We start from the raw sequence: 16,305 nt of genomic DNA on the forward strand, positions 1-16,305 counted from the left end.
TTTAAAAGCGCGCCCATAGCAAATTGGCCCTCGTGGGCTATGTTGCTGTCGTCATGGTTTGAATACTGGCACAGATGGTGTGTTTGCTGTGCTGGTGGTGCCCATTTTGGCCAGGTCACGCTTTTAGAATGCCTCAGCCATTAGGAAGTGGATGGGTAACTTGGCAGAATCTCATAGATTTTGATAATCTGGCCTTTCTTGGCTTGCCTACCCTGTTGAAATCCCTGTGTTGTCTAGTCCTTTTCATAAATTAATGCCCAGAAATAATAACTCTTCATTGCTTTGGTGTCTCGAGTACCTACCTGCGTTTTTGGTCTTTAACAATTTTTCAGGCGTAGCCAAATCTAACTTCATTTTCATTATTTTGATATAACAGTATTAGTAGATGTCTGTCATTTGTTTTACTGAGTTAGAGCTAGCTTGAGGAACTAGGTATTCATCTGTCTAAAACATCTGTTTTATAGTGTGATCATAGGTATTGGTGATAATTGGGTTTTCTTTTCCCCCTTGGTCAAATGGGATAATAGTACTTCTTGGCAGCTTATTTCTCATTTTTGAAATGGTAAAATAAATATGCTAATGCTTTTTATTAACATACTCATAACTTTTAGAGGTGGTATTTAATTGCATGAGAAAATATTTCTTAGGAAGAGGAATGTAAAAACTTTTTACTGTAAAATTTATTATTTTTACAGTGAAGTCCATTATTTCTCAGTAAATTGGGGAAAAACCTATTTCATTTATTCATAATAGATACTTAGACCATAGCCTTCTTGGGGTAGGGAAGGGAGTGGAATTCTCATACAAACTAAAACTTAAATTCAGCTGATATTTATAAAATTCATACTCCATACAAACATTCATGATAAAAACTCTCAACAAAGTGGGTTTAGAGGAAACATACCTCAACACAAGAAAGGCTATATATGGAAAACCCACACCTGACATCATACTTAATGGTGAAAAACTGAGAGCTTTCACCTAAGGTCAGGAACAAGACATGAGTGTCTATTCTCATCACTTTTATTCACCATAGTACTGGAAGTCCCAGCCATAACAATTAGACAACAAACAGAAATAAAAGTCATCCAACTGCTGAGGAAGAAGTCAGACTTTCACTATTTGCAGATCACGTAATACTACATATAGAAAACCCTAAAGACTTCACCAAGAAACTGCTAGAACTCATAAGGGAAATCAATGAGGTCTCAGGATACAAAATCAATATACAGAAATCTATTGCATTTCTGTACACTAATAATGAAGCAGTAGAAAGAGAAATTAAGGAATCAACCCCATTTACCATTGCACCCAAAAAAATAAAATACCTGGGAATAAACTTAACCAAATAGGTGAAAGACCTGTATTCTGAAAACTATAAAACATTGATGAAATAAATTGAAGATGAAACAAAGAAATGGAAAGACATTCCACGTGCATAGACTGGAAGAACAAATATCGTTAAAATGTCTGTCCTACCCAAAGCAATCTACACATTTAATTCAATTCAGTCACAATTCCAGACTTCAAGTTATATTACAAAGTTGTAGTAATCAAAACAGTATGATACTGGCACAAAAATAGGCACATGGATCAATGGAACAGAATAGAAAGCTCAGAAATAAACCCACAATTATGTGATCAATTAATCTACAACAAACGAGGCAAGAATATGCAAAGGGAAAAAGACAGTCTCTTCAACAAGCGATGTCGGGAAAACTGGACCACTTTCTTACAGCATACACAAAAATAAACTCAAAATGAATTAGATATGGATGTGAGACTTGAAACCATAAAAACCCTAGAAGAGAACATAAGCAGTAACCTCTATGACATCAGCCATAGTAACTTTTTTTTAGATATGTCTCCTGGGGCAAGGGAAACAAAAGCAAAAATGAACATTGGGACTTCTTCAAAATGAAAAGCTTCTGCACAGCAAAGGAAACAGCAAATGAAACTAAAAGACAACCTACTGAATGGGAGAAGATATTTACAAATGACATATCTGATAAAGAGTTAGTCCAAAATATATAAAGAACTTATACAACTCCCGGTGCCTGGGTAGCTCGGTTGAGCATCCCGCTCTTGATTTTGACTCAGGTCGTAACCTCGGGGTCATGAGATCAAGCCCCACGTCGGGCCCCATGCTAGCGGGGAGTCTGCTTCTCCTCTCCTTCTCCCTTACATGCATGCATAATCTCTCTCTCTCTCTGAAATAAATAAATCTTAAAAAAAAAAAGAACTTCTACAACTCAACACTAAAAACCAAACCAATTTAAAAATGGGCAGAAGACATGAACAAACATTTCTCCAAAGACATGCAGATGGCCAACAGATATATGAAAAGATGCTCAGCATCACTGATCGTCAGGGAAATGCAAATCAGACGACAGTGAGATAGCACCTCACACCTGTCAGAATGGCGGAAATCAAAAACTCGAGAAACCAATGTTGGCGACCGTGTGGTGGGCATGCAAACTGGAGCAGCCGCTGGGAAAGACAGTATGAGGCTCCTCAAAAGATGAAAAATAGGTTCTGTGCCTGCTGGTGGTGGCCGCCTCGCTGCCTGGTAGAGGTGTGGAATCGGCGGCTGCGGCCCTTGGGCTGGAATGAACCGCGCGCTCGGCGGAGGCCGGGGAGCTGAGCCAGAGCCCTGGCCAGTGCAGTGGTAGCAGTTGGACTGACCTTTGCCGCTGCAGGACTTGCAGGCTGTGATGTTTTGCAAGCCATGAAACATATGGAGCCTCCAGTAAAGTAAGTTTTTCACTGTCTCCCAAAGTCTGCTTTCAGCGGCGGCTAGGACAGAGGTGGGTTTGAATCCAAAATGGCAAAATGAGAAGCAGCATTGATACTAAGCGTAAGCCCTACTGCCAATAAAGGAAAAATAAGAGATGCTCATCAATGAACTATGCCTTTAAATCACCCAGACAAGGGAGGGTCTCCTTACATAGTAGCCAAAATCAGTGAATCTAAAGACTTACCAGAAGGTCAAGCTAAAAACTGAAGTAAATATGTGGTGAATTTTAGGTTGTTTATGTATATGCATGCCAGCTTTTTATGAAAAGAGGCCTCAAAGCTATAAATGAATGAATGAATGAATGAATGAATGAATGAATGAATATCTACCCTACAACCCAGGAATTACACTACTCGGTATATAGCCAAAGAGTATGAAAACAATAATTTGAAGAGATATATGTACCCCTATTTTACTGCAGCACTATTTACAATAGCTAATCTATGGAAGCAGCCCAAGTAGCCATCAATAATGAATGGATAAAGAAGATGGGGGCGCCTGGGTAGCGCAGTCGTTAAAGCGTCTGCCTTCAGCTCAGGGTGTGATCCCGGCGTTCTGGGATCGAGTCCCACATCAGGCTCCTCTGCTGGGAGCCTGCTTCTTCCTCTCTCACTCGCCTGTTGTGTTCCCTCTCTCGCTGGCTGTCTCTCTGTCACATAAATAAATAAATTAAAAAAAAAGAGAAATGCTTATAAAAGAAGATGTGTGTGTGTGTGTGTGTGTGTGTGTGTGTAATGGAATATTATTTAGCCATTAAAATGCACAAATCTTGCCATTTGAACAACATGGATGGATCTAGAAGGCATTATGCTAAGCAAAATGAGCCATTCAGACAAAGACAAATACCATATTTCACTTATAGGTGGAATTTAAGAAAGAAACAAAGAAAAAAAGGAGACAATAAAACTGAGTCTTAACTACAGAGAACAAACTGAAGGTTACTGGAGGGGAGGTCATTGTGGGGAGGGGTGAAATAGGTGAACGGGGATTAAGAATCCACCTATCTTGATGAGCGCTGAGTAGTATATGGAACTGTTGGATCACTATATGTACACCTGGAAGTAATACAACACTGTATGTTAACTACGTGGAACTCAACGTAATAATAATTATAAAATAAAATTTAAACATAAAAATTTAAAAAAAAATTTACACTCCAAATTACATACAGGTGAGATTTGGTGGAGAAAATAGTTGGTGAATTTTAAATTATTACTATTGTTTACAAAAGTGAAATAAAATGTTGAAAGTATAAAAGAAAATCCTTAGAAATACAAATGCATTTGAGAAATTTATTGAGCACCATAACCTATGCTGTGATCCAACTTTTAATTTTGTAAAAAAAAAAAAAAAGAAAAAGAAAAATAATAAGGCCCCTTTGGTTAAATTATTTGTACTCTACTCCAAGTACATGGCTGGTTGGTGAGCACTGCTATTAATAACAATGTACTATCTTTGTTCTCAAATATATTTACTCACACATTGTTAATATGAATTTACTTTGAATTATTTTTAGCAATGGTGAGAGACTTGGAAAAGTCAACTGTAATCTCACCTATTTGCAGTCCTGTGCATAGATTTAAAGGAATGGCGGTTCAATTATGGTTTAGTTTGTCACAGTGAATAGAGTTAACTTATGTGCACATCAAATTATGACACTTTAACCAATGATGTAACTAACACAAAAATCCTAGCAGTGTGCTTCAAATGAAAAGAACTGTGCCTTCTGAGAATGTAAATGGCTGCCATGAAGGCTTGTCTCTTGACTTGACATGAGAGGTGTCCTTATACTCACACTACATTTGAAACTTAGCATATGTCCTAAGTTCGTCCATCTGTGACTTACCTGATTTCGGCATGCCGAAGGAGATAGAGCAGTACTAACCCGCAGCACCAAACTGTGTATTAGATAAGCTCTTATTCCTTTAGGATGTTCAGAAATGAATTTCTATTGTAGTTGGTATTGGGTTATGAAGTAGTACACCGGTCTTCCTGAATCTTGAGTGAAATGAAGAATGGTTTGACTTGATTCATACTCGCTTAAAAAGAGAGAGAGAGAGCAAGACTGAAAGAGAAAAGGAGAGAAGGACTCTATTTAGTGCAAGAACTAGGGTTGTCTCCATTATGATGTGCTAGTAACTTGAAATAATTAAAATTCATGGTACAGAAGTGCTTTTTTTAAAAACCATATTCAGACCCCGAGTAAAGTGACTCTGTAACACTTAATCACATTTATTTTGATTTCATAATATTTTCTTTCTTTCTTTCTCTCTAATGATTTTGGTCTCCTTTTCTAATTTCGAAGGGGACCATCCTGCAAGCTAAATAATATGTACTTGAAAAGAAATCCTTCATTGACACTGTGTTGTCGGGGAGGAGATGTTTAGTTTCTCCTTGCCTAGATAAATTACCATATCAGTTTCTCTGGCCATGATTTTCAGTCTTCTCCATCTTCATTCATAAATGTCCTTATATCCATAATGCTGATGGCAATTTATAAAATTAAATGCAATTAACTTCTTTTGGGAAAATATACAGTCTAAAGCAGACAGGAAAATAGGAATTCACAAATGATCAATTTTATTTTATTTTTTAAAGATTTTATTTATTTGTCAGAGAGAAAGAGACAGAGAGAGCACAATTAGGGGGAGCAGCCGGCAGAGGCAGAGGGAGAAGCAGGCTTCCCGCTGAGCAAGGAGCCCAATGCAGGACTCAGTCCCAGGACCCTGGGATCATGACCTGAGCTGAAGGCAGATACTTAACCAACTGAGCCACCCAGGCGTCCCTCAAATGATCAATTTTAAATGATTCTGTAAAGTGTAAAAAACTCTTTCTCTCATTTTTGAAAGGCCATGGGAATTAAGCTTTGTGGAACTATATGTGATAAAGATATTATAATGAGTACATTCAAACCAATACTTATATTCTGATACTTTTCCTTGATACATACACAACAAATTCATTGACTTATAGTGTTCGCATTAAATTTTGAAAGAATCGGTCTTGTGAGGCCATAACAATGAAGTAGTGAAAAAAAATAGCTATATTGTATGTATTTTGTAATCTTCAGCATTTTCGTGTGCACATTCATTTCTAGAGTTGAGGGTGGTAAACACAGTACTATCAGCTTCTACTTTGTCAGAGAACCAGAATCTGAGAGAGCTCCTTCAAGATCTGGAATGGCATATCCGTTTTTTCCCCCCATTTTTCTCCTTTTATTGGGATTTTTCTTTTTTTCCTCTCAAAATTTTTTATCTAAAAACAAACAAAAAAAAAAAAAAGGAAAAAAGAAATCCAAAAAATTATTGGAAACTCTATGGTACAAGTAGGGAGAAAGGAGAGGAGTATGGAGCTGAGGCTCTGAGCCTCTCCAGAGAAAGTCCTTACCCTTGTAGTGCCCTCTCTGGAGGGGAGAGCAGAGCTGAGACAGTCCCCCGATGCCCAGCCACCGTCTGGAGGAGAGGGCAGAGTCACAGTGGTCCAAGGGCCAGAAAGCCCGGATGGGGCAGGAGCTGGAGGGATCACAGGAAGTAATCGGCTTCTTAGAGGGGATGCCCTGGGTCTCTTAGGGAGCAGCCTCGAAGATGATGAAATCTTTCTGGAGATGCTCATCCAGCTCCAAGATGGTTGCCATATTCCCACAGCGGTAGCAATAGTTGGGTGCCGACCACACAGTGAGCAGTCTCATTGAAGTGCCACTGGTAACGTTCCATCACCAGTTGGTGGGCACGGCAGATCATATCACTGTCGTTGGCCGCATTGAACTGGGCCACTGTGTCACTGCTGAACAGGTAGCCAGCTTCATGGGGGCTCACGCCCCAGCCTGTTGTGTCTTCATGGTAAGACCAGAGCACGTCACACATGGGCCCATCATGGGGCACCTCTTGCTTTCCATCAATCGTCCGGATCTGATGCAAGGTGTAGATAGATGGGGAGAGACCCCCATGCATGCAGAAGATCTTGCCATCAATGATGGCCGACAGGCTGAGGTAATCAAAGATCTCAGTGCAGTAGCGCCACATGGTTACTGAGCCATATTTACTCAGACACTCGTCGTAGAAGCCATAGACCTGGGTGATCCGGCGGCTTTCATGGTTGCTCCAGATCAGGGTGATGCAGTCTGGATAGCGAACCTTAAGTGCCAGCAGCAGGAGGAACGTTTCGGCGCTGTAGAAACTGCCATCGACGAAGTCCCCAGTTGGATCCCAGATTTAGATGTTGTGCCTTTAGAGAAAAAAATAGGCAGACTGTTGAAATAGGTCCAACAAGGAGAGATTTTGCCTAAAATGCAGGCTATCGGAATCACACAAATATCTTTTTAAAAGCTTGAAATGGCTTGTTGCAGTCCAGGAAGGGTTATCTGCTATAGGAATTGTCTTCCAACAGCAGACAATTAAAGAATAGGACAAAATCTATAAAACAACTGCTTTCAGACATTGGGTAACAGGCAGTTGAACACTGTAATCTCTTACCAAAGGGAAGCAGAGGAGTTAAGCTGCGAGATCACACCATCTCCAGTGCAGGGAGAAGGACTCGAACATAGTCTACTTGTGTGCCTGAACTGAAGAGTCAGAAGAATAAAGTTCAGTGAAGTGGAAGTGTCTGTAATTTGTGGGAATCCTGGAGAGGAGGGAGCTACAGAAAGAGAGGGAACAAGAGAAAGCTCTGGAGATTACTAATGCAATCTCCTCAAATTTTTGGCTGAGTAAACATGGTATAAAATATGACAAGGAAGAGGAAAGAAAGCAGTAGGATAAACAATTCTCAGAGCTCATAGGACTAGGAATCATTTCCATCTACGAGCCAGAATGGAGAGACCTCATAAGTTATGGGGCAGTAGAGAGACCTCAGTAGTGGGACCATGTTAGTCTAAGGCTAAAGGCTGCTCTGGAACTGCTGTAAGCAAAATTATGAACAAAGCTTGAATGGATCACATTTATTTAAAACAATTTAACTGTGGGCTAGAGGAAGGTCCAGCACTCTTTAAAAGAATGCATCAAAATTCAGCACCAACGATGTAAAATTCACAATGGCCAACATCTAGTAAAAAATTTCCATGCGTGTTCAGGAAAGAGAGTAGGGAGGAGAGGCAGAAGGAAGGGATCTCCAACGGGCATGAGGAAGCTTTCAGGGGAATGATGGGTATATTCTTTATCTTGATTATGTTGGTGGTTTTGTGGGTATATACATATGTCAGCACTTATCAAATTGTATAGTTAAAGCATACTCATTTTATTATATACCAGCTATACATCAATAAAGCTGTTAAAAATTGCCAAGCATTCAAAGAAGCAAGAAAATACGACTGGTAACAAAAACAAGAAGTGACAGCTATTATTTAATTAGCAGACAAACATGATGAGGAGAGAAAGATATAAAAAAGATCAAAATGGAAGTTTTACAGATTAAATATATAATATCAGAAATTTAAAATACACTGGTTGAGAACAACCTATATGCTGAATAAGAAGATCAGTGAATTTGAAGACATAGGAATAGAAACTGTCCAAAATGAATTACACAGATGAAGAAAGCCCGAGAAAAATTTAATAGTGCATCAGTGTCCTCTAGCAAAGTATTAAATGATCTAATATATATGGTAGAGTCCCCACAAAAGAGCAAGGAGGAAGACATCACAAAAAGTATTTGAAGAAATTAAAACTCTAAATCCATAGGTGCAGGAGGACAGGACACTCCAGAGCAGACTAAAAGCAGAGATCACACCAAGGCATATCATAATTAAATTGCTGAAAATCAGTGATTAAAAAAAAAATCTTAAAGCAGCCATAGAAATTAGACAATTACATACAGTGGAACAAAGATTGTTACAACAGACTTCTCATCAGAAACTGCAATCTACAAGGCAGTGGACTGAGATCTTAAGAGTACCGAACAAAAAAATGTCAACCTAGATGGCTATACCTAGTGAAAATATCTTTCAAAATTGAAGGCAAAAAACAACCCACTTCAAAAATGCGCAAGGCACTTTAACAGACATTTCTCCAAAGAAGATATGCACATGTCCCATAAGCTTATGAAGAGATGACAGACATCACTAGTCATTAGGGAAATGCAAATCAAAGCCACAATGAGATATCACCTCATACCCATTAGGAAGTTTTTGTTTTTGTTTTTAAAGGGGAAAATAACAAGTATTGGTGAGGTTATGGAGAAATTGGAACTCTTATGCATTGCTGGTGGGGATGGAAAATGGTGCAACCACTGTGGAAAACAGTCTGTGCCATAGATTTTTCTTTTCAGTTTTTTTGAAAATTATTAAAAACATGAAAACCACTCTTAACTCATGAGCCATAAAAAATTTGGCCGCAAGGTGTCTTTGACCCACAAGCTGTCATTTACTGATCTCTGCCCTGAGAAACCGCTGAGAAAATATAGAGATATTAGAGGTATTACTAAATAATGGAGATAAAATGGAATCATAAAAAATGTAGCTAATCCAAAAGGAGGCAGGACGAGAGGGAGACAGAAAACGAATATATGTGAGGAAGACAAATATAAAGACAGTAAATTTAAACCCAACTATACCAATAATTACACCAAATATAAATCGTGTACATGCTCCAGTTAAAAGGCAGAAATTATCAGAATGGTTGAACTAAGACCCAACTTTATGATGGCTGCCACAGAGCTATTTGAAATGTGAAGATCCAGAAGGTCTACCATGAAAATACAAATGCAAAGAAAGTTGCAGTTGCCGTAGTAATATCAAAGTGAACTTTAGAACAAGGATATTTTTACCAGGGGTTTTATACTAACGAATAAGTCAGTTCATCACAGAACATAAAGATGTATGCACATAACCCTGATGGTGTATACACACAGAACCAGAGCTCCTCATACCTGAAGAGAGACCAATAAAACTGAAAGGACAATGACAGAGTCACAGAGTTGGATAGATCACGAGTCCTCTCAATAATTAATGGAATATTCAGACAGAAAATCAGCACAGTTGTTGAAGTTTTGAACAATATCATCAACGAACCTGATCTAATGAACATTTGTAGAACACACCATCTAAAAACAGCAAAATAATATTATTTCCAAATGTAGGCATGTTTCCCCAAGGAGAACTTACTCGAAGCAATGAACAGAAGTCTCAGTACCTTTAAGGGGACTGAAATCAAATGGAGCGTGATTATAGTGGAATTTAACAAAACCTCAAAAACAGACCTATCTGGAAAAACTTCCAAATACTTGGAAGTTATTAGTCTATTTCCTAATAATTCATTGGTCAGAGAAGTAAGCAGATAATATTTTTTAACATTTTGAACTAAATGAAAATGGAAATAGGTAAAAATTTATGAGATGCTGCTAAAACAGTGCTGGGGGGGGTGGGGTCATTGGAAGATGGAACCCTCACACATTCCTGCAGAATGCCAAGTAGTACAACCACTTTGGAAAACCGCTTAGTGGTTTCTTATCAAGTTAAACATACACTTAAACTGCTACCCAGCAGTCCTACTTGTAGGTATGTACCCAAAGAAATGAAAGCATATATATATACCCCCACATAAAGACTTGAGTGTAGGGGGAGCCTGGGTGGCTCAGTCAGTTGGGTATCTGCCTTCAGCTCGAGTCATGATCCTGGGATCCTGGGATCAAGCCCCACATCTGGCTCCCGGCTCAGTGGGGAGTCTCTTTCTCCCTCTGCCACTCCCCCTGCTTGTGCTCTTTCTCTTTTTCTCTCAAATAAATAAAATCTTTGGGGAAAAAAAAAGACTTGAGTGGAGATACTCACAGGATCCTTATGCTTACTAGCCCAAGCCTGGAAATCACCTAAATGTCTATCTGTGAATGCATGGATCAATAAATTGTGGTTTATCCATGAAAACAAGCTACTGATACTCACGAAATGGATCAATTTTAAGAGCAATATGGTAAGGAAAAGAAGCTAGCCTTGAAAGTCTACTGATTGTATGCCTCCATTTACAGTTGACCCTTGAGCACCACGGGCTTGAACTACCCAGGTTCACGTATACATTGGTTGTTTTGGGGGGTGTTTTTGATAAATATAGTACAGTACCGTAAATGTATTTTCTCTACCTTATGATTTTCTAAGTAACAGTTTCTTTTCTCTAGCTTACTTTACTGTAAAAACACAGCTGTAGAATACCTATACAGAACAGCTGCTGATTGACTGTTCACGGTATTTGGAAGGCCTCCAGTCAACAGTAGGCTATTTGGGGGGGAGTCAGAAGTTAAATGCTGACTTTCGACTGTGCAGGGGTTCGGTTCCCCTAACCCTGGCGTTGTTCAAGGAAAGTCTTGAAAAGGAACAGCTGGCAGAGGTGGTGAAGAAGTTAAGTTAGGTGGGTCGATGTGAAGATCCTGATGTCAGAGAAGGTCTGGGATCTTCACTGGTGGGAGAAGAGGTGAGAGTATTGATCCAGGCAATGGCGTGAAGACGGAACATGCGAGCCTTGTAGACCACGGGAAAGACTGGGGATGTTAATCTGAAAGAGGCAGCCACTTGACCAAGTTCTAATGATTTGTATTTATTTTCTGCTAGTTTAATCGATATATAATGGTACCAGGGTTTTCAGTGTTATCTTTGTTAGGAGGTGATTTCTTTTCTCTGTGTATGCATGTACATATGTGATGGTCTACCTTTTCTATTTCCATTTGCTGGTTTATTTATTTCTTTTTATTTAACAGCTTTATTGAGAAATAATTCCTATACCATACAATTTACCTATATTTAAAATGTACAATCACTGGGTTTCAGTGTACTCATAGTTGTATACTCGTGATCACGATCTAATTTTAGAATATTTTTGTCTCCCCCAAAAGAAACTCTGTACTCATTAGCAGTTCCTACCCATTCCCCACACGTCTCTCAGCCCACAAGCCCCAAGCAAAAACTAATTTATTTTCAGTCTCTAGATTTGACCATTGTGGACATTTTGTATAAATGGAATCCTATAATATGTGGTCTTTGTGATTGGCTTCTTACACTTAGCACAGTGTTTTCAAGGTTCATCCATATGGTAGCAGGTATCAGGACTTCCTTTTTACTGTGGAATGATGTTACATTGTACAGACATACCACAGTTCATCTCTTCACTCATTAGTGTTTGGTGTTTATTTGGATTACTTCTGCTTCTTGGCTACTGTGAATAATATGAACATTCCTGCACAAGTGATTATGTGGACATATGTTTTCATTTTTCTTGGGTAAGTGGAATTGCTGGGTCATATGGCAACTTATTGGCTTATTTTTTAATTACTTGTGGGGATCTAGCATTGACCTTCTGTATTTTTATTATGTGTATCTTCAGCTAGTATATTTCATGAATATTTCTTATAATTTTTTTCCGGTGGCTTTTGCTTAATTTTCTTCTTATTGTTGTTAAAGTTTGAGTTTTAAAAATATATATATACATTGTATTCAGTCATCTTGTTTCTGATGACAGAATCCATTTATTAGTCATCACAAATGGTTCCAACAGCATGTGGGGTTCTGTTTTCCTCTATTCTTTAGTAAAGTCAAAAAAAAAATGTTTTGTTATTGATCCCTTATCTATCTGGAGCTGATTTCTCAATTTCTTTAAAGGTGACTTTTGAGATGAGGCAGGGTGGTGAAGGATTTTCAGGGAGGTGGAAGTGGTGGTGAAAGGAAAGATTCCTAGAAGAAGCAAGCTGACAGTTGCCCTTCATTGGCTTGCTGAAGGAGCTCTGGGGAAGACAGTAGAGAAAATGGTGAAAAGGGAAGGTAGTCATTAGTAAAATGCCATTTTGCTCATTATAGCTTTACTGTTGCACAGTTCACTTTTAGGGCAAGCTTCTGAAACCTGCCTGTCTTGTGATCCTTCCACGGTCTACAGATTTCTGGAATTTACTTTTCTTTTATTGTCGTCTTCTTTCTCCTTCTTTTAAAATGAAGCATTACGATAGGATTGTTGGAAACGGGAAGAAGCTCCGTGATTTCCAGTCATACTCATCACATTTAATCACAACATCTTCCTGGTTTTCAGAAATAACTTTAAAATCAATTTAAAATGTCAGTTGCTTTGGTGTAGTCAGTACAGAAAGTGGGAAATGTGCAAAAGCCATGGGTCTCTTGCCTCCAATTTGATACTCTGGGTTGTGAGATTTGATTCCTTAGATGTAAGTCTATAGAATTAGATGGTTGGCTCTGGCGGAAAGTTGAGTATGTAAGAGACAAAAAGCATAGACTCTAGGGCTTGTGGGGCTATTCATGTGTTCACTTTGGGTGGGCTAGAAGAATAATGAAGTTTCTAAGGTAAATAAGGGCCATAGATTTTATTTGGGTCATTTTCCAAAATTCTGGTTTGTCTCTGATCTCACGTGTTTGTACTATCATGCCATTAATAACTAAAACTTTTATCATTATAGTTTTAAAAAGCTTCTCCTGGTTTCTGGATTGTTCCCCACTGCTTGGTAGCAGTGTAAGCTTCAGCACATTACTTTCTTATTCTTTTTCGGGTTGAGATGCCTCACCTATAAAATAAGAATGAAAACTATCTATAGGGTAGTTGCGAGGATTGAAAATAAGGCATTTATATTTAGCACAATGCCAGGAATACATAAAGTCCTTGTGAATTTTCGCTGTCATTATTGCTTCCTGGTCGAGTCTACATTGTGCGAAATTTGCAAGTCCGCGTTAGCATAATCCTTTAGCTGTGATCTAAGGATGTTGGTTTTTATGTTCTGTGTGCTACATCTGAGGCTGGGGTGGAGAATGGAAGAGTAGAAACAGTGATCCTCTACTAGGTAACGATGTCACGTGGTTCTCCGGGAAGAAAGGTTGTGGAACTAGTTCAGACCATATTCTTGAAGCCGAATATGATCAGAAATGATGTTTGATTGGAAATAATACCTGTTTTCACTCGTCATTCTATTAGAAATCAGACTTTTTCATGGTTAGCAATGTAAAGTGCAACATTGATAGTTGGAGCTAAGGATCATTCAGGTAATCCACTAGGAAGACTCCCCAAGATGGGAACAGTAGCTTACGGCCAGTGCTAGGTTAAATAAATAATGTGGAATGAAAGCCAGCGCAGGTTAGCCTCCTTCATCATTGTCACTCAATGCACAATAAAATCTCACTCCCATCACTTCAACAGACAAGAGACTGAAAGTTCGAAAGTTAATTTTAGATTTTAAATGATAATTTTTGAAAAAAATCTAAATCCATGTGTCATCATAGTCCAAATGATTTTTAAGTAGAATGCTATTTTATGTCAGTGAGATATGCTAATTGTATTAATTTGGTGGTTCTAAGTGGGTTCAGTATCGCCATTGTTTCTATCAACTGTGTTTTCAGAGGTAAAGACAGTCTTCAGGCCAGCTGTTTGAGTTGCTATTGATTTTTGGATTAACTGTGGTGGTTGTTGTTTTAAAATAAAAATGTTAACAGTCTTTGGTAAACAGCTCTTTAGAGGTGCTGTCAGCAGAAGTATGTGTGGAATGAGCTATTGATTACTGATGGCTCCTTTGACATGATAATAATCGAATGCTACCACTGAAATGTCTTTATGATCCACTGTGAAGGAGCTCACTGCTCTTCGTGAATATTAAAGCACTTTCACAGTCCAGCTCACATAGCTCCTCCTCCGTGAGGCCAGCCAGAAGCGCTCCTGTCCCCCTTTAGATTCCAGTAGCATCGTTTATACCTGTCTTTGTAGTTACAGACAGGGCCTTGCAACATCAGTATTTGTGTTTTCTTTTCCCTCATCAAATATAAGTGCCTTAGGACACAAACTGTTAAACATTGAGATAAGCTCAACAGATAATTTATCAACAGATAAGTGATTGAATAGCTATACTACCCAAAGTACTGTGCTTAGGTATGCGAGCATGAGCATTCCACAGCTCTTGTCCTTGTCACTGTATTCTACATAGTGCCTACTCGCCCTCTCGACTTTTTTTCTGTCATTTTCCAAGATGCCCTGTTTTCCCTCCGACTTCTCTTGCCGCTGCTTTGCAGTGTGTTTTGTCCCTTCCTCTGGTAGACTTCTGAATGATGAAGGTGCCCGAGGCATGTTCCTGGACTCTCTTCTGTTTTCAGTATACACTCTCTCTAGGTGATCTCATTTATTCTCATGCATTTAAAATATTATCTTTACGTCAGTGACTCTCATTTTCGTATCTCTGGTCCAGACACTTCTGAACGTCAAGCCTCCATATTCCAATGGCCTTTGAAGTTTCCTAAGCATCAGAAAGTTAAATGTCACAAAGAACACCCTCGATCTTACCCCCAAATCTGGTCCCACTCTCCAGGGAGGCACCTTTCCGGCCCCACCTGGCCCCCACCTGGCAAAATCCTGGCAGTGATCTTTGACACATCTTCTCCCTCACCCTGTGCCTTGAGCCCTCACCAAATCCTGTTGATTCTGCCTCCCAAATATATTCTTCCTCTGGGCTCCACTCTCCATCCATTGCCTGTAGGCCAGCCCACAGTGCAGGTGGAATGGCCCCTTTTGGCCCCTCTGGTCCAATCAACAGAGTCATCACAGTGGTTTTTAAAAATCATAAAGCAGATCATGCCTTAAAATTCCTCCCCAGTTGTCCTTGTTCTTAAGATAAGATTTAGAAATCTTCCTCATGGCTTCAAAACTCTATATAAGGCCTTTTTCCAGTCTCATCTCCTGCTGCACGCCACCTCTGTAAATCCAGCAAATGGCAGCATGCTCCAAAGCCTAGAGATTTTTTTTTTTTTTTTAGGATTTTGTTTATCTATTTGAAAGAGAGAGAGAGTACGAGTAGGGGGCAGAGGGAGAGGGAAAAGCAGACTCCCCGCTGAGGAGGGAGCCCCACACTGGACTCCATCCCAGGACCCCGAGATCATGACCTGAGCCGAAGGCAGATGCTCAACCAACTGAGCCACCACGCACCCCCAAATCCCAGAGATTTGACGAGTTTCCTCCTCCCGTGGTTTAGGCTTTGTCCACAGGCTCTGCCTTTTGAGGACCCCCTTTACCAAATGAAGCCCCACTGACCCGCTCTGCTTAAGCATCATTTCCACAGACACGCTTTATCCAGCTCCTCACACTAAATCAGGTCCCGTCCCCTTTTTTATCCTAAAGTGTCCCGAACCTTTCCTTTATATCCCCCATGGTAATTGGTAAGATTTATTTCGTTGGATGATTATTTGCTCAACATCTGGCTCCCCCATTGTTCTGTAGGATCCATGAGGCCAAAGATCTTGTCTGCTTTACTCACACTTCAGACCCAGGAACTGACAGACGCGTGGTGGAAAGTCAGTAAATATTTGTGGAAGGGATAGACTAAATAGGAAATAAAAGTTCAAAAGCATGTTGAAATACTGTATAACAGAATGTGCTTCCAACTTATGGCTATAATATAGAAGTAAATTTCTGACACCCGTGTGAAGACCTTTAGTTTGTGACTAAAGCAGGCCTCTGCTGGTTTTTTGACCTATCACATTTTAGCATTGTCATCACCAAGAATGTATTTGGCAGCAGGAAAAAAATATGTGTGTGTGTGTGTGTATGTGTATATAT

The 16,305-nt window shown here is 39.4% G+C and overlaps 2 protein-coding genes and 1 pseudogene across 5 annotated transcripts in view; 2 read left to right on the forward strand and 1 right to left on the reverse strand.

Moving 5' to 3' along the window:
* Positions 1 to 16,305, forward strand: part of WWC2 (WW and C2 domain containing 2) — a 203,976-nt gene that overhangs the window by 113,253 nt on the left and 74,418 nt on the right. The window lies entirely within an intron of this gene.
* Positions 2,427 to 3,262, forward strand: LOC103679713 (annotated as a pseudogene).
* LOC103679718 (serine/threonine-protein phosphatase 4 catalytic subunit-like) lies at positions 6,317 to 6,999 on the reverse strand (the record flags this gene model as incomplete). The annotated part of the gene is given in 2 exon segments (XM_040643166.1): positions 6,317 to 6,480; positions 6,482 to 6,999. Coding segments are annotated over 2 exon segments (636 nt in total), but the record flags the coding sequence as incomplete, so codon positions are not given.

This window comes from Ursus maritimus, unplaced genomic scaffold, assembly GCF_017311325.1.
Source record: "Ursus maritimus isolate PB19 unplaced genomic scaffold, ASM1731132v1 scaffold_28, whole genome shotgun sequence".
NCBI lineage: Eukaryota > Metazoa > Chordata > Mammalia > Carnivora > Ursidae > Ursus > Ursus maritimus.